Raw genomic sequence first — 18217 nt, forward strand, 5'->3', positions numbered from 1 at the left:
CCTATACTGCCCTACCAAGCAAAAAGGTAGTAACTGCTCATAGTGTGGAACTGAGAAAAACAGCTTTTATTTACCTTGGTTTCACAGTAACTTTATGCAGTTACTGCTACATGACCTGCATTTTCTCCAAAACACAATACAATAGAGGCAGATTACTTGTCCACATGATTAAGCATGCATTTACTTTTGACCAAATGAGTAGTTACTGCCTTTTTTCTTGCTAGGGCAGTATAGGCCCTGCATGACCACAATGCATTTTAGAACTACACCATGTCCGGTCCAGTAAAACATTATGTTTGAGACAGTAGATTCTTGGCCTACTGGTCCGACCGGGCCAGTGAGTAAAAAATGTTCAGGTTGGACCCTGGCGTGTTTCTAATGCAGCCACGGAGTGGTGGCGCATAGGCTATTTACTGTGCTTTGATTGATGAACAGCAAGCTGGACTAGTTTATAAAAGGTGTCAAACTGACTGTTGACAAACTGACTGAATAAAGTCTATCTCATATATCCTTGCCATTCATAAATTATACGTAAATGGTATCGCATCCGGACAAGTAAACTAAAGTTCTTGTTTTTATTTTCAATATGAAGTCCATCTGGACAGACAGTGGTGTTAAAGTGAGTGACTCGTAAGAGATCTGTTCATTTGGCTCCCTAATTTGCATACTGGTAGGCTTGTTGGTGATGATCTGCAGATAAATTATGATCACATTCGATGAAGATGGTGAATCCTCCTCACTGCAGGAACAACAGGCAGGCTAGTGGACAGAGAGCCTCACTCTGGTCCAATATATGATAAAAGAAAGCGGATTGGATTGTTTTGAAAGCTAACAATACATCTAGATCAATATATTTGAAAATAACAGGTCTGCTGATTTGATCAAAGTGTTGACAACGGAGTAGTCGACTGCTGTTCTCTGTGTAGCAATGCCCATGATTAACACCAGCTACATTCTTCAATCATACCTGGATTGCAGATAGCTGAGAAAATGCCTCTTAAATGGCAGCTTGAAGCCTGTGGAAGTCAGCAGACTCGTACAGGATTCTTTAAAGGTCCAGTGCATTCCAAATTAAGTTGTTTTTCATATCGTATTGTACAACAGCTGATGAAACTAACACTGTAAAAATGTGATCAGTGTTATTTCCTGATAGTTGCTGGTTGAAAATACATTCTAGCTTTAGAATATACCATAGGCCACCAAAACAGATTTTTTGGGGGGGTTGCCTGGCTGGCTACTTTTTCTATTTGGCTGTCTACTCCATGTGTTAGTGGAAAACACTATGTCTGTGTGTGGAGTAAAGGTGATCTAGAGTTTCTTTTTTTTACTCTAGTTGCACAGGTTACATGCTGGTAGAAATGAGGTAAGATGGATTTTCCTGCATTAAAATCATTGGTCACAAGGGGCACTTCTTGAGTGAGTTTTTTTTCTCTTCTTTTTGTCTTGTTTACTTACAGCTACAAAAAATATAGATAAACTCTCTTGGTAAATAATATGGTCTAAAATATTCTAACTCAGGCGAGCAGAACCTTGACACGTCCTTGATATTAGATATGGCCAGGCTATGGTCACTTTCTGTACATTTGTTAATTTCTTCCTTTGTTTGAAATATTAGATTTTGACGAGGTGTTGTGATTATTTGATATGTCTGTTTAGAACTTAGTTACATTGAAGCTTGTGATTTTAAATTAAATACAATTTTGCCAGTAATTAGTGTATGAATTAGGGATAGCTATTTCTATTTGTTTGAATGTAGATATTGATGGTCCAATTGTTGAATTTAGCTGGTGCTTTTGGGCCAATTGCTCTAAAGGGCTGCATTCTGCGTTTCAGGGTTGTTTCTCCTTGGGTGAAGTGATATCTACTTTCCTAACTTCTGGAGATCATGACTTAGTTTTTATCCATATTAATGGATAGTGCCCGGTCCTTACAATACTGTTCTATCAAGGACAGACTTTGTTGGTGGCAAGATTACTAAGCCATCGGCGCATATAAAGTCAACTTTAGGTCGGGCTCCGATTACAACCTTGTCCCACTCGTCCGTTCCGACTAAGGAATTGTCGTCTTCTTTTTTTTTTTTGCCCCAACACTAGGTTAAACAGAATAAACTCTCTCAGCGTAGGCCTGCTCTGTTCATATGCTGTCTGGCCCACAGGCTTTACCACTCTTGAGGGCCTTTTATTGTATCATTTTATTCAGACAAAGCAATAGGATTGTCCAGTTGATTTTGTTTGTATTTTACTGTTAATTCTTATTGTTTTAATTGTTCCATTATTGATGTTTGGGTGTCGTCAGTAAAAAAAAACAGGTTTTCAAAGTGTTTACAGGTTATACCAACTTTGGTTGGGAGGTTTTTATTTTTAAGTGCTATCTAGTTTCCATAATTCCCAAAATGAATTTGTATTGATTGCCTCCTCTATCTTGAGTTCCAGAATGGCGTAGCAGTGTAGACGTTGTTTGTTGTTCTCCCGTGTAAATTGTCTTTTTTGTATATATTTCAATATATTTTTTATCTCTTTTTCCATTTTTTAAATGAAATATACCTTCCGGCAACCCATCTCACCCAATGTGATACGGATCTGCTATTTTTAGACCTTATAGCCAGAACCTACGTCAGAAGCTAGCCATCAGAAGCTAACCAGCCACTGCTAGCGGCCTTTCCCTTTAGCACAGATACCAGCTGCTTTTAGCCTGGATAATACTTGCCAGTCTGCTCAACGTGTTATCAACCCTGAGCAAATCGGACTGTTTTCGGTTTTCTGCTGTAAGCCCTGGACCGTTACTCCAGATCGTCTCAGCTGCCCCCGAGTGGCCCAGCCCCGAAGCTAGCCTTGAACCAGGCCCATCTCCCGGCCTGCTCAGTGGACCCTATGATCAGTTGGCTACACAGATGATGCCTCCCGGACTCTTCACTAACACGACTAGAATCCACTACCCCACCGGATTCTTGCCGTAAGCTCAGGACTTTTTGCATCGGATCATCGCTGCTAACTAGCTGCCTCCTAGTGGCTAACGCCCTTGTCCCGAAGCTAGCACCAGTTAGCCGCGAGCCAGGCAGATCTCCCGGCTAGCAAACTAAATTACTCCAGCTACAATACCTCTTTTGCCAACTGGCCTCCCGCTTGCTAGCGTAGTAACGACTACCTAGCGGCTTCCCTGTTTCATCTATGGCTGTTCACTGATCACTTGGCTACATAGCTGATGCCTGCTGGACTGTTAATTAATCACAGTCCTCCATTTTGTTTATTTTGTTTATCTGTCGGCCCCAGCCTCGAACTCAGGCCCTGTGTGTAGTTAACTGACCCTCTCTGCCCCTTCATCACCATTTTACCTGTTGTTGCTGTCTTAGCTGATTAGCTGTTGTTGTCTTAGCTAGCTCTCCCAATCAATACCTGTGATTGCTTTATGCCTTGCTTTGTCTCTCTCTGTCAATATGCCTTGTATACTGTTGTTTAGGATAGTTATTGTTGTTTTAGTTCACTGCGGTGCCCCTAGTTCCACTCAACATGCCTCAGATACCTCTTTTGTTCCACCTCCCACACATGTGGTGACCTCACCCAGCATAACTAGTGCGTCCAGAGATGCAACCTCTTATCGTCACTCAATGCCTTGGTTTACCTCCACTGTACCCGCACCCTACCATACCCTTGTCTGTACATTATGCCCTGAGTCTATCCTACCACGCTCAAAAATCTGCTCCTTTTATTCTCTGTCCCCAACGCACTAGACAACCTTGTTTTGATAGCCTTTAGCCATACCCCAATCCTGCTCCTACTCTGTTCCTCGGGTGATGTATAGGTTAACCCAGGCCCTGCGTGAACCCAGGTGCTCTCATTTGTTGACTTCTGTAACCGAAAAAATCTTGGTTTCATGAATGTTAACATCAGAAGCCTCCTCCCTAAGTTTGTTTTACTCACTGCTTTAGCACACTCCGCCAACCCTGATGTCCTTGCCGTGTCTGAATCCTGATTTAGGAAGGCCACCAAACATTCTGAGATTTCCATCCCCAACTACATTTTCCATCAAGATAAAGTGCCAAAGGGGTAGGAGTTGCAATCTACTGCAGAGAGAGCCTGCAAAGTTCTGTCATATTTTCCAGGTCTATGCCCAAACAGTTCGAGCTTCTAATTAAAAAAAATGTATCTCACCTTTGAAATAAGTCCCTCACTATTGCCGCCTGTTATAGACCCTCCTCAGCTCCCAACTGTGCCCTGGACACCATATGTGAATTGAACTCTGTCTTCAGAGTTCGTTCTGTTAGGTGACCTAAACTGGGATATGCTTAACACCCCAGCAGTCCTACAATCTAAGCTAGATGCCCTCAATCTCACACAAATTATCAAGGAACCCACCTGGTACAACCCTAAATCTGTAAACATGGGCACCCTCATAGATATCATCCTGACCAACTTGCCATCTAAATACACCTCTGCTTTCTCAGCGATCACTGCCTCATTGCCTGCATCCGCAATGGGTCCGCGGTCAAATCATCACCCCTCATCACTGTCAAACGCTCCCTAAAACACTTCTGCAAGCAGGCCTTTCCAATCGACCTGGCCCGAAATATTGACCTCATCCCGTCAGTCGAGGATTCCTAGTCGTTCTTTAAAAGTAATTTCCTCACCATCTTAAATAAGCATGCCCCTTTCAAAAAATGTGGAACTAATAACAGAAAAGGCCCTTGGTTCACTCCAGACCTGACTGCCCTCGACCAGCACAAAAGCATCCTGTAGCGTACTGGGCTAGCATCGAATAGTCCCCGCGATATGCAACTTTTCAGGGAAGTCAGGATCCGATACACGCAGTCAGTTAGGAAAGCAAAGGCTAGCATTTTCAAACAGAAATTTGCATCCTGTAGATCTAACTCCAAGTCCATGGAGAATAAGAGCACCTCCTCCCAGCTGTCCACTGCACTGAGGCTAGGAAACACTGTCACTACTGATGAATTTCAATAAGCATTACTCTACAGCTGGCCATGCTTTCCTCCTGGCTACCCCAACCCCGGCCAACAGCTCTGCACCCCCCGCTGCTACTTGCCCAAGCCTCCCCAGCTTATCCTTCACCCAAATCCAGATAGCAGATGTTCTGAAAGAGCTGCAAAACCTGGACCCGTACAAATAAGCTGGGCTAGACAATCTGGACCCTCTCTTTCTAAAATGATCTGCTGCCATTGTTGCAACTCCTTTTACCAGTCTGTTCAACCTCTTTCATATCGCCCGAGATCCCTAAAAGTTGAAAAGCTGCCACGGTCATCTCCTTCTTCAAACTGGGTGACACTCTAGACCCAAACTGTTATAGACCTATATCCATCCTGCCCTGCCTTTCTAAAGTCTTCGAAAGCCAAGTTAACAAACAGATCACTGACCATTTTGAATATTACCGTACCTTCTCCCCTTGCAATCCAGTTTCCAAGCTGGTCACGGGTGCACCTCAGCCACGCTCAAGGTACTAAATTATATCATAACCGCCATCGATAAAAGACAGTACTGGGCAGCCGTCGTCATCGACCTTTCCAAGGCTTTCGACTCTGTCAATCACCGTATTCTTATCGGCAGATTCAACATCCTTAGTTTCTCAAATGACTGCCTTGCCTGGTTCACCAACTACTTCTCAGATAGAGTCCAGTGTGTCAAATCGGAGGACCTGTTGTCCAGACCTCTGGCAGTCTCTATGGGGGTGCACAGGGTTCAATTCTCGGGCCGACTCTTTTCTTTGTATATATCAACGATGTCGCTCTTGCTGCGGGTGATTCCTTTATCCACCTCTACGCAGACGACACCATTCTGTATACATCTGTCCCTTCTTTGGACACTGTGTTAACAAACCTCCAAACGAGCTTCAATGCCATACAACACTCCTTCCGTGGCCTCCAACTGCTCTTAAACGCAAGTAAAACTAAATGCATGCTTTTCAATCGATCACTGCCCACACCCTCCCGCCCGACTAGCATCACTACTCTGGATGGTTCTGATATGTGGACAACTACAAATACCTAGGTGTCTGGCTAGACTAAACTCTCCTTCCAGAGTCATATTAAACATCTCCAATCCTAAATTAAATCTAGACTCAGCTTCCTATTTCGCAACAAAGCCTCCTTCACTCACATTGCCAAACATACCCTCGTAAAACTGACTATCCTACCGATCCTCAACTTCGGCAATGTCATTTACAAAATAGCCTCCAATACTCTACTCAGCAAATTGGATGCAGTCTATTACAGTGCCGTCCTTTTGGTCACCAAAGCCCCATATATCACCCACCACTGCACCCTGTATGCTCTTGTGTGCTGGCCCTCGCTACATATTCGTCGTCAGAACCACTGGCTCCAGGTCATCTAAGTCTTTGCTAGGTAAAGCTAGGTAAAGCTCTACCTTATATCAGCTCACTGGTCACCATAACATAAAGCACCTGTAGCATGTGCTCCAGCAGGTATATCTCACTGGTCATCCCCAAAGCCAACACCTCCTTTTGCTGCCTATCCTTCCAGTTCGCTGCTGCCAATGACTGGAATGAATTGCAAAAATCACCGAAGTTGGAGACTTATATCTCCCTCACTAACTTTAAGGATCACCTATCTGAGCAGCTTACCAATCGCATCTGTAAATAGCCCATCCAATCTACCTACCTCATCCCCATATTGTTTTATTTACTTTTTTTGCTCTTTTGCACACCAGTACTTCTACTTGCACATAATCTGCACATCTATCACTCCAGTGTTAATTTCCTAAATTGTAATTACTTCACTACTATGGCCTATTTATTGCCTTACCTCCTCACGCCATTTGCACACACTGTATATAGACTTTTTCTATTGTGTTATTGACTGTATGTTTGTTTATTCCATGTGTAACTCTGTTTTTATCGCACTGCTTTGCTTGATCTTGGCCAGGTTGCAGTTGTAAATGGGAACCTGTTCTCAATTGGCCTACCTGGTTAAATAAAGGTGAAAAAAATATAAATATATATATATTTTGTCAAGCTCATTAGTCATATAGAAGGATTTATTCCTTTGAAATAACTTCTTATATTGGCTTAGGGCCTGTTGGTATATGAGATGTGTTTTTGGTTTGATGAAACTCTTAGTTGTCTTGCAATGGAACATTAATTGTCAATCCATTTTTCCTTTTGAAGTTATCTTTTTTGATGTTCCCTTTTTCCACCTTTTTTTAGATTCGATTTTCTAGCCAGTTTTAGAAATATATCAATCAATTCACAGGGGTTAAAGTTGCCCGTTAATGCGACGGATTTCTGTCATGTGGGTTCTGGAGAGGTCGATTTTGAGATCTGTGTAGATCCGTAGTAAGAATATCTGGGGGTGTGTACTGACCTGACATGCATGATTGTTGATGACACACCAATGTTGAGATGAAGGGAATTAAATAGTCTTTATTTCATTTGTGGGTCTAATCCTGGATGCTGATTGGTTAAAACCACATTCCAGACTGTGTCTATTTCACAAGTTACCACCAGCTAAAGCTATGATGTTGAGATGCCTATTTACTCTGTTCCATCTGACTGCACAATTCAGTCTCATCAGCCCAGCCAGACAATTTATCAACTTGATCTCCACTGTAAAAAGCATCGAGACATTATCTCATGTTTCTTTTAGACTAGCAATTGGTTTGCAATAGCAGAGATTTGTATAAACCTCGCTGTCTGTCTCTCTGACATTTGCACCATTGTTACAATATTGAAATTCGATCTCCATCTGTCCCATAGTAATGAAAGTGTAGGGGTCGGGACAAGACAGACAGGCAGGCAGATTTTCTCAGCCAGTCAAAATCATGAATCGGCATCATTTTTATGGATGTGTACACAGAGATGTCAATAGAAAACAGTTCAAACAAATGCAGCTAGTCTTTCCAGCATCAGTTTGAAGTATTTTTTTTATGTGTTGTTGGCTAGCTCCTCTGAACAACAGTGTCCTGAGTAGAGAGCACATTTTCTATGCCAGGTGAAATCGAACATCATTAGCTAACTTTTATGGATGTATTCAAATAAATGTCACTAGAAAACAGCTTAAACAAATGCTAATGAAGACTGGGTTCCAGCTCTTTAGGCCAAAGGCAGATAACCCCAGACTTTGTATATTCCAGGATGAGATAGTAAAAGCTTTATGTTCCATGGTGTCTAGTGTTGTTTTCGTGTGGTTTAGGCTCGGACCATTACAGTAGGTGTGAGCCGTGTTGAGCACCTGATACATAACGCTTAGGTCGCAGGATGGGGCTCTGTCACTCTGTCTCGCTCATCTGTCTGTCTCTCTCTTGTCTAGTTCTGGCATTTAGGTCTCTCTCACTCTGACTCTCATGCTGCCTTAAGAGTGCTTATAGACCATAATCAGAAAACCTTGTTGGATTGCAGTGATCTTAAGCCACACACCTGGGCCCTGGTCAGTTAATAGGCTGAGGCAGAGGTTGAAGTGCCCTTTTGGTCTGTACGCTAGATGGTCTTTACGGTAGATGGGGGAAATGTTTGCTTCTCAGCTAAGGAGGCCAAGGCTATCAGCTCTCGTTTCAGATAGTCCATTCCACTGCCTATATGTCAGAGCTGTCAATGGAACTCACTTGTGGAAAAGAAGTCAGTTTTCCTGCACCTGGTCTGACCTTTAAGACTCCTGGTGTTTGAGTAGACAGACGGACAGACGGACGATCTAGGTCTCTTCATTTGGGTTTACTGCTGCCCCTCAGAATCTCTCTTTACTTTTCTCGTGTACTTTCTCTCTCTTTCCCTATGGCATTTTATCCCTCCTTACCTCCCACAAAATCCACTTCTCACTAGCCCTCTCCCTCTTTCCCTCTCTCCCTCACTGCTGTGGATTCTTAGCTGTAATAAGTGCTGCGGCCCACAGTGCTGACTTAAGATAAATCCCTCCAAATGACTGTGGTAATTGCCTTGAAGTGCCCTTTCACAATGTCTCCCCCTGCACCCAGGACATGATCTATTGTGGCTAGCTCCGTTAATGTCAGCATAGCAGAGAGGCACAAACTACAAACGACACCTAGTAATTGTAAAGCACAGGCACGCCATTCCTCTAAAAAATACTTATTGGGGTGTAATGGGGGAGTGGGGTTCTCTCTTTCGCTGCTTAATAGTTCATTAAGGAATGGAGAAAGGTCTGAGTCGTCATTTTAGATGTGAGGTGAGAGATCTTCAGGCTCTCTTTGCTAATATAAAAAGCTGCGCCTCAGCAGCACATTAAAGGAAGGGGCACAACCCCTGATCTCAAAGACTTCAGTTTGTTACTTTTCAATCATCAGGTTGAAAATGCCAGGGACGCCAGGTGAGTTCTCTCACTGGCACTGCCCAATCAATCTTTTAAGTGCTTAGGCACAGCAAAAAGCCCCAGGGGACTCCTTTCTGAAGTCACAGTTTAGCGTTGAACTTTCAGCAAGAAATGATTTCTCAATTAGTCGGAAAGTCCCGGTTCCGTCTAGAGGCCTGTTTGAATGGTGTTGTTCTCCTCGGTCTTTATGGAGGACAGCACTGCTACGAGTCCCTCACTTAAGTGGAAGTGAACTGGGAGAGTGCACTCTGGTAAACGGTGTGCTGGGTTTCATTCCCTAATGCAATTTGACCTCCCCTGTCCTGCCTGGTGTTTTGTGCAGCTCACCACAATTAGATCGGACAAAAGCTGCTCTTTCCCAGCAATTAATATCTCAGGCCCCTTTCAGGCTTTAGCCTGCTGAGTGCAGGGTGGCATCTTAAGAGGGTCAGACCACTCTGTCTGATGAGCTGATGAGAGATCCAGTCTGGATACAATGCTATTGTCTAGTCACTGTCATCCTCAACAGAAGCCTGTGCAGACATCTGCAGGACTGTGCTCATGCCAATGGAGATCTCAGACTAAAAAATCTGTCATATCACCACAGCCCCCCGAGTATCTATCTGTATTTGATATTGTATTATGTGATATTAATCCACAACGGCTACAGTAGAAGCAGGTACAGTCAGTTCTCAGATCTGACCTATGGTTCAGTAGCCACGTTGAAGTGAATTTCCATGGTGCCGTGTTCAGTCCTGTTGTTGACCTGTGATGTGTGCTCCCTGGAGAGTCATGGCAAGGTATTGGAGATCCCATCTCAGAGCCCCCCCAGTCCCTCCCTGACACTTTATTCAGGTATAGCTGGGGTGGGGGCTCTGGGCTGATCTATCGGAGGCACCAGATCCCTGTCACAGACACGTGGAGTAATTTGGGCTGTGTCCCGTGAGGCGGCCCAGTCACCCCTGGTCAGGTACGGTAATTCATCTTATTTAGTGGCATGTCCAGCCTTCCTCCCCACAGCCCCAAAGCACAGGACCCGTTAGCCTGGCTCCCAGTGACAGGCACATAGCCCTGTTGTACACACACACACAGCATCACACACACACTTACCCATTATGTCTCTCTCTCTGTGTGCTCGGTGGCTATGTCCTTATTCCCTAGCTCTAAATGTCTTGGTAGAGGACGAATATAATGGCTCCTATTGCAGAAAGAAGTTGTGTGCAAGTTGAAAGTAGTGAAACCAGACACCTCCCTGTTTTCAGAACTACAACCACTTCTTCCTTCCTTGTCTCCTCTGACCTGAACCGTCCAAATGAGTCTGGCGTTATCCACGTTCAGTGTCAGGAAACCCGCAAAAACCGCCGTTGCTGTTTATCATCTGTATAACACATGTCTGAGTTCTACTTCATTTTTTTTTTTAAATTTTTATTTCACCTTTATTTAACCAGGTAGGCTAGTTGAGAACAAGTTCTCATTTGCAACTGCGACCTGGCCAAGATAAAGCATAGCAGTGTGAACAGACAACACAGAGTTACACATGGAGTAAACAATTAGCAAGTCAATAACACAGTAGAAAAAATGGGCAGTCTATATACAATGTGTGCAAAAGGCATGAGGAGGTAGGCGAATAATACAATTTTGCAGATTAACACTGGAGTGATAAATGATCAGATGGTCATGTACAGGTAGAGATATTGGTGTGCAAAAGAGCAGAAAAGTAAATAAATAAAAACAGTATAAAAACAGTATGGGAATAAGGTAGGTGAAAATGGGTGGGCTATTTACCTATAGACTATGTACAGCTGCAGCGATCGGTTAGCTGCTCATAGCAGAGCCTCTCACATCAGTGATAAATCATTATCCAAACTCACTGGAGTGTGTTTGGAATATGATTATCATCATCAATATTTGCTAATGTTATCTGCCGTCCATCTCGCCTGGCCAGGTTGTTTGGTGGTGCAGATCATTTGATTGCTTTGTAAACCTTGTTGACAGTTTGCTTGATGACTCTAGGTGGTGCTGTAGTTAATTTATTCCCCAGTGTCCTGGCATTATTAAAGGCATTAATCACACCAATTGGATGAGACGTAGCTATGCAGGATATCTCAATTTCTGACCTGTGTACAGTATATATGCCAAACCTGGTGGGATGGAATGATTTGTGGGTGTCCCCTACATACGTTGCGGGGGCTCCAGATTACTTTCAGAATCTGCTCAAAAACGAGCTATAAATGTCCAATGTAATAACACGGATCCTGGAGGCGACAGACTAACTCAATGGTGAATGAGCGAGGTAGACAGCCCATGTCTCATCGCAGAGGGGGCAGCAGTGGGCAGAAGGAACAGCGCTGTGGATTTAGTAGAACAGGTTAACAGGTGACCTTGTCCAGAGACTCCAAGGACACGGCGGGAGACAAAGTAATTATTTGGTGGCTGACGCACACAGACCTAGCTGTGTTGTTTGAGTACGGCACAAGTCTCAGTGGGCATCCGGTAACACAATGAGCTGAAAGCAACCTCGCCACTTGATGTCATGTAGCACCGCCCCGTATTGACATGGCTACCAAATGCCTCTTTTGAAAGTTCGCCAGCACCCGTCTTTAAGCTCTTACTCTTTACATATCCATCAACCTCCATTTTTTGAAAATACCAAATTCAATTACTTTCAAGACATCGGCTCTTGCTCTACGACACTAATATTTGACAAGTTGCGTTTTTACCCTTTTCATTCGTGTCCCCTCAGAGCAGGCAGCTCATGGTGAGACATTCTCCATTATGGAGTGGCTGGTACCCAGTGGGGCATTCTCTAAAGCTGCTACCCTTTCTCCTTCATTATCTGAAATAAGCCATTTTACTACTTCATAGAGGAGAGAATATCTTTTCACATCAATTGGATTAGCAGGAAGCCGTGTGGCACAGGTTCCTGGATTGGCTGTGCTTCCACAAACCTCACCTATCTGTTGCATGTGACAATTTTTTTTATTTTTTTTAATGGTCATTTATTTAACCCGATAAGTCAATCGAGAACCAATTGTCATTTACAATAATCACCTGGCCTAGAGGCATAACATTGCAACAGTGAACAGGACAACACAATACCATAAAAAAATCTAACATACACTATACAGAGGAAAGGTACAATTTCACCAAATATACAACACTAAGAAATATTCACAGTGTGTTAGAGCAGGCAAGGTCAAGGCAACAAAGTAGACTTAATAATCAGCCGGTACATTGATCAGATAGCAGCTCACTTAATGTTTCTGAAGGAGTGTGGTGGGATGAATATGTCAAGTTTGAGGGTCTTTTTCAGCCTGTTCCAGTCAGCGGAAAACTGGAATGAATGACGGCCAAAGGAATGAATGACGGCCAAAGGAATGAATGACGGCCAAAGGAATGAATGACGGCCAACGGAATGAATGACGGCCAACGGAATGAATGACGGCCAACGGAATGAATGACGGCCAACGGAATGAATGACGGCCAACGGAATGAATGACGGCCAACGGAATGAATGACGGCCAACGGAATGAATGACGGCCAAAGGAATGAATGACGGCCAAAGGAATGAATGACGGCCAAAGGAATGAATGACGGCCAACGGAATGAATGACGGCCAACGGAATGAATGACGGCCAAAGGAATGAATGACGGCCAACGGAATGAATGACGGCCAACGGAATGAATGACGGCCAAAGGAATGAATGACGGCCAAAGGAAGTGTGAACTTTGGGAATGACCAGTGTGATACATCTACCAGAGCGCAGGTTGCTATTGGTAGGGGAGATGTTGAGGAGTGAGTTGAGGTAGATGATGGACTTAATAAATTGGTGCCAGTGAGTCTGGCGTCGTGTATGTAACAAGGGCCAGTTGACCAGGGTGTAAAGGTCACGGTGATGAGTGTTGAAGTGGTAACAATGTGGATGGCAGTGTGGTAAATGACATCTATCTTTTTTCGGGGCAAGACTGTAAATTACATCGCCATAGTTCCGAATGGTCATTTTTATAAGGGTGTACTTGGCAGAGTGGGTGAAGGATGCTTTGTTGCGGTACTGAAGGTGCTTGATGTGGGTATGGAATGAGAGTGAGCATTCCATCCATTTACCAATAAAACATAGTCTTGGTTATTTCTTTATTGATGCTGCTTGCAGACGTCTCCGCGCCTTCTGTTCTTCACAGCCGCACACAACCTGCTCTGGCGGCTCTATGTCACATTAGAACTATACTGAAGAGAAATGTAAACGCATCATTTAAAGTGTTGGTCCCATTTTTCGCGAGCTGAAATTAAAGATCCCAGAATTGTTTCAAACACATCCCCCAAAAAGTTTTTATTTTAAATGTTGTGCACAAATTGTTTACGTACCTGTTAGTGAGCATTTCTCCTTTGCCAAGATAATCCATCCACCTGACAGGTGTGACCTATCAAGAAGCTGATTAAACAGCATGATCGTTACACAGGTGCACCTTGTGCTGGGGACAATGAAAGGCCATTCTAAAATGTGCAGTTTTGTCACATAACAAAATGTCACAATGTCAAGTTTTGAGGAAGTGTGCAGTTGGCATGCTGGCTGCAGGAATGTCCACCAGAGCTGTTGCCAGATAATTGAATGTTCATTTCTCTACCATAAGCCGCCTCAAGTCATTTTAGAGAATTTGGCAGTGCGTCCAACCGGCCTCACAACCGCAGACCACGTGTAACTATGCCAACCCAGGGCCTCCACATCTGGCTTCTTCACCTGCGAGATCGTCTGAGGGGTACTGAAGAGTATTTCTGTCTTTATTAATGATTGGCTGGGCATGGCTCCCCAGTGGGTGGACCTGGCTCCCAAGTGGGTGGGCCTATGCCATCCCAGGTCCACCCATGGCTGCGGCCCTGCCTGGTCATGTGAAATCTATAGATTAGGGCCTAATTTATGTATTTAAATTGACTGATTTCCTTCTATGAACTGTAACTCAGTAAGATCTTTGAAATTGTTTCATGTTGCTTTTATATTTTTTTGTTCAGTGTGGTATAAGAACATGTGCTGGTGGAGCATTGATAGAATACACAGATATGATCATGTCTACAGCTTTGTTATCTCTGTTTGTTACAGTAGCTCTTGCGACTAAATTTAGCGTTCTTATATGCTGGATTTAGCTGCACCCAAAGCACTTTATCTCAGAGCCGAAGTGTCTGCATGAAATTCTAATTATTGACTGGGGCATCTTCAATCCACACTGTGAGTGCATTCACAGAAACTCTGGGGACTTCATAGGGAATGTATTTATTCTACATTTAGTATTCCTATTTCCTACGGTACAAAATCCTCTCAGGACTCGGACGTTAAAGATGTGTATGTGCCTTTCATATCCTACCTGTCATTGTATATTGGTGTCATTGTATATCATTTCATGTAAAGTGCTGGTGACATTTCCCTGCCCCTGATGTGATCTCAACGGTAGATGATAGATGTACAGTGCATTCGGAAAGTATTCAGACCCCTTGACTTTTTCCACATTTTGTTTACGTTACACCCTTATTCAAAAATGTATTGAATCGTTTTTTCCCCCCTCATCAGTCTACACATAATACCCTATAATGACAAATCAAATCTTTGACATTTTTGCACATTTGTTAAAAATAACTATTACATTTACATAAGTATTCAGACCCTTTACTCAGTACTTTGTTGAAGCACCTTTGGCTGCAATTACAGCCTCGAGTTTTCTTGAGTATGATGCTACAAGCTTGGCACACCTGGATTTGGGGAGTTTCTCCCATTCTTCTCTGCAAATCCTCTCAAGCTCTGTCATGTTGGATGGGGAGCGTCGCTGCACCGCTATATTCAAGTCTCTCCAGAGATGTTCAATCGGGTTCAAGTCCTTGCTCTGGCTGGGCCACTCAAAGACATTCAGAGACTTGTCCGAAGCCACTCCTGCGGTCTCTTGGCTGTGTGCTGGACCTTTGCTCCAGTCTGCGGTCCTGAGTGCTCTGAAGCAGGTTTCATCAAGGATCTCTCTACTTTGCTCCGTTCAACTTTCACTCGATCCTGACTAGTCTCCCAGTCCTTGCCGCTGAAAAACATCCCCTCAGTATCCAAAGGGATGGTGCCAGGTTTCCTCCAGACATTTTTTTATATTTTGTTATTTTTTATTTTACCTTTATTTAACTGGGCAAGTCAGTTTAGAACAAATTCTTATTTTCAATGACGGCCTAGGAACAGTGGGTTAACTGCCTGTTCAGGGGCAGAACGACAGAATTGTACCTTGTCAGCTCGGGGATTTGAACTTGCAACCTTCTGGTTACTAGTCCAATGCTCTAACCGCCCCACATGACGGTTGGTATTTAGGCCAAAGAGTTCAATCTTGGTTTAATCAGACCAGAGAATCTTTTTTCTCATGGTCTGAGAGTCCTTTAGGTGCCTTTTGGCAAATCCAAGCAGGCTGTCCTACGCCTTTTACTGAGGAGTGGCTTCCGTCTGGCCACTCTACCATAAAGGCCTGATATGGTGGAGTGCTGCAGAGATGGTTGTCCTTTTGGAAGGTTCTCCCATCTCCACAGAGAAGCTCTGTCAGTGACCATCAGGTTCTTGGTCACCTTCCTGACCAAGGCCCTCCTTCTCCGATTGCAGAGATTGGCTGGTGGGGCAGCTCTAGGAAGGTTCTTGGTGGTTCCAAACTTCTTCCATTTAAGAATGATGGAGGCCATTGTGTTCTTGGGGACCTTCAATGCCGCAGAATTGTTTTGGTAGCCTTCCCCAGATCTGTTCCTTGACACATTCCTGTCTCAGAACTCTATGGACAATTCCTTCGACCTCGTTGCTTGGTTTTTGCTCTGACATGCCCTGTCACCTGTAACACCTTCTATAGACACGTGTGTGCCTTTCCAAATCATGTCTAATCAATTGAATTTAACACAGGTTGACTCCAATCAAGTTGCAGAAACATCACAAAGATGATCAGGAAACAGGATGCACCTGAGGTCAATTTTGAGTCTCATAGCAAAGGGTCTGAATACTTATGTAAATAAGGTATTTATGTTTTTGTCATTATGGGATATTTTGTGTAGATTGATTAGGGGGGAAATTATTTAATCCATTTTAGAAAAAGGCTGTAACAAAACAAAATGTGGAGGGATGGTGTGAGGCAGCACAGCGTTGTGGAGCTAAGTACAGTACAGGATGGGAAGGATAGCCTCAGACCTGCCACGCTCCGCTCTTATCTGATTGGCTTTTATCAGCCTGCTGCCGGATGTAGTCCTAAACACTCTTGCTCTGTCTCCCTCTTCCTGTCGCTCTATCTCTCGCTCCCTCTTTCCCCCTCCCCCTCTCTCACAAATCAGGAAACAGCCTCTCATTTCCAACAGGAAGAAGGGCAACACTGCCTGTGAGATAAAATGCCCATGTGACAGGAAGAGCTAACCCTAACCCATTGTCCATGGATCAGCGCCTTGTCACCACGTCTCCGACATTAGACAAGATTGACAGAAAGACGGGGGTAGATTGGGTTGCTGATACATCTCTCTTCTCTCCGTTTGTTTGATAGGTGTTCAGGAAGAAGGCCATACAACTGGGAGAGAAGCTGTTGCCTGCATTCAAAACACCCACAGGCATCCCCTGGGCCCTCCTAAACCTGAAGAGGTGAGTCCTGCACTCAAACATCACCATTCTGTCGGTCTCTGTCTGTTTTATATACAGACTGTACAGTCAGCCCACGGCTTCAAATATATCATTCACTATTTCCAATACTGGAGCGTCACTCAAATCAGAAGAGGTCAATACCTTGAACCTGGACCTGTACAGACATACATTGTACACCCACTAGGCAGCTTGAAATAGCTCACTCACTCCTCCCTTGCATCACTCGTCCTTGTACTCTATTCACAGGCGTAAAGACCCAAAGCCTTCAATGATTTCACTCTCCCCTCTGTTTCCCTCAGTTACGTTAACTACACAGACTATTGCAAATACTTCTCCCTCTCCACAGCTTTGAAGTATTCTCTGCTGTGGGTTGATAGCATCGTGGTTGGCACATAAAAGCAGTTGTTTTGGGAAGTGGGGTCTCTGCTTGCTTTATACTGTCCCCCAAACCACAGAAGTGAGGAATGGTGTCAGTATCGATGCTCAAGGCTCTGTTTTGGTAAGCCAGTGTTTTGACTACACACTGTCTGAACCTTGAAACTCTTCAGCCGATTTTATGATGCTCTTGCAAACTGAGCCTGCCTTTAGATTGTTATTCTGTCTGCACCTTACTCTGAATGGCCTCTGCCCGGCATCTAGGCTACAGCGTCTATAGCTGCCGTGGCTTCCTCCCTGGTCCAGAAAGAAACCGCTTCAGAACAATACAGCCCTGAGTCTGACAAGTCAAGGTTTGGCTCGGCTAACCAATCCAAAGTGACCGTTTTTTCTTGAGCAGCCCTCCATGGAAGTCTTGTTCCCTTCCTACCCTCCATCCCTCTCCTTGCCCTTATGATAGCCCCCCTGAGCTGAGGACTGAGTCTAGCCGCCCACATCGCTGAGAACAGGCAGAGGGGGGTACAAGGACAAAAGGGAAGACAGAGGGTACTCTCGAGGTGGCAAACCTGTTGGATGATTATTATTGGGTTTGGAAATTGTTTTTCATCCGACGCTAACCAACTTGCTGCCCGGTAGGTAAAAGCAGCAGGGGGCCTCAAGGGTGAAGGAAGGGGGGAATAAATAAGGGAGGAGGAGGAAGGAGGGGGGAATAAATAAGGGAGGAGGAGGAAGGAGGGGGGCGTGTAACGCCAGTGGCTTGTCTCAGCCATGAGAATAAACAACCTCTCTGTCCAGTCTGCTTCAGTCTCCTGCAGCCAGTGTAGCGTGCTCTGCCCCATCAGTCCAAGGCCTACGAGAGTCCTTATATACACACTCAACTCTTCCCTCTCACTGCACAACCCTTGCCACAACCAAGAACAGAGAGGGATTTTTGTCAGGGTCAAATCCACATAGCTTAGCT

At 44.2% G+C, this 18217-nt stretch overlaps 1 protein-coding gene across 1 annotated transcript in view; it reads left to right on the forward strand.

Annotated features, from left to right (window-relative positions):
* man1a1 (mannosidase, alpha, class 1A, member 1) overlaps nucleotides 1-18217 on the forward strand; it is a 166924-nt gene that overhangs the window by 103711 nt on the left and 44996 nt on the right. Inside the window, exon 5 of the mRNA XM_035774826.2 lies at nucleotides 16787-16881. Coding sequence (XP_035630719.1) covers nucleotides 16787-16881 — 95 coding nt within the window. The remainder of the gene's footprint in view (nucleotides 1-16786; nucleotides 16882-18217) is intronic.

This window comes from Oncorhynchus keta, chromosome 8 (assembly GCF_023373465.1).
Source record: "Oncorhynchus keta strain PuntledgeMale-10-30-2019 chromosome 8, Oket_V2, whole genome shotgun sequence".
In the NCBI taxonomy this organism is placed as follows: Eukaryota; Metazoa; Chordata; class Actinopteri; order Salmoniformes; family Salmonidae; genus Oncorhynchus; species Oncorhynchus keta.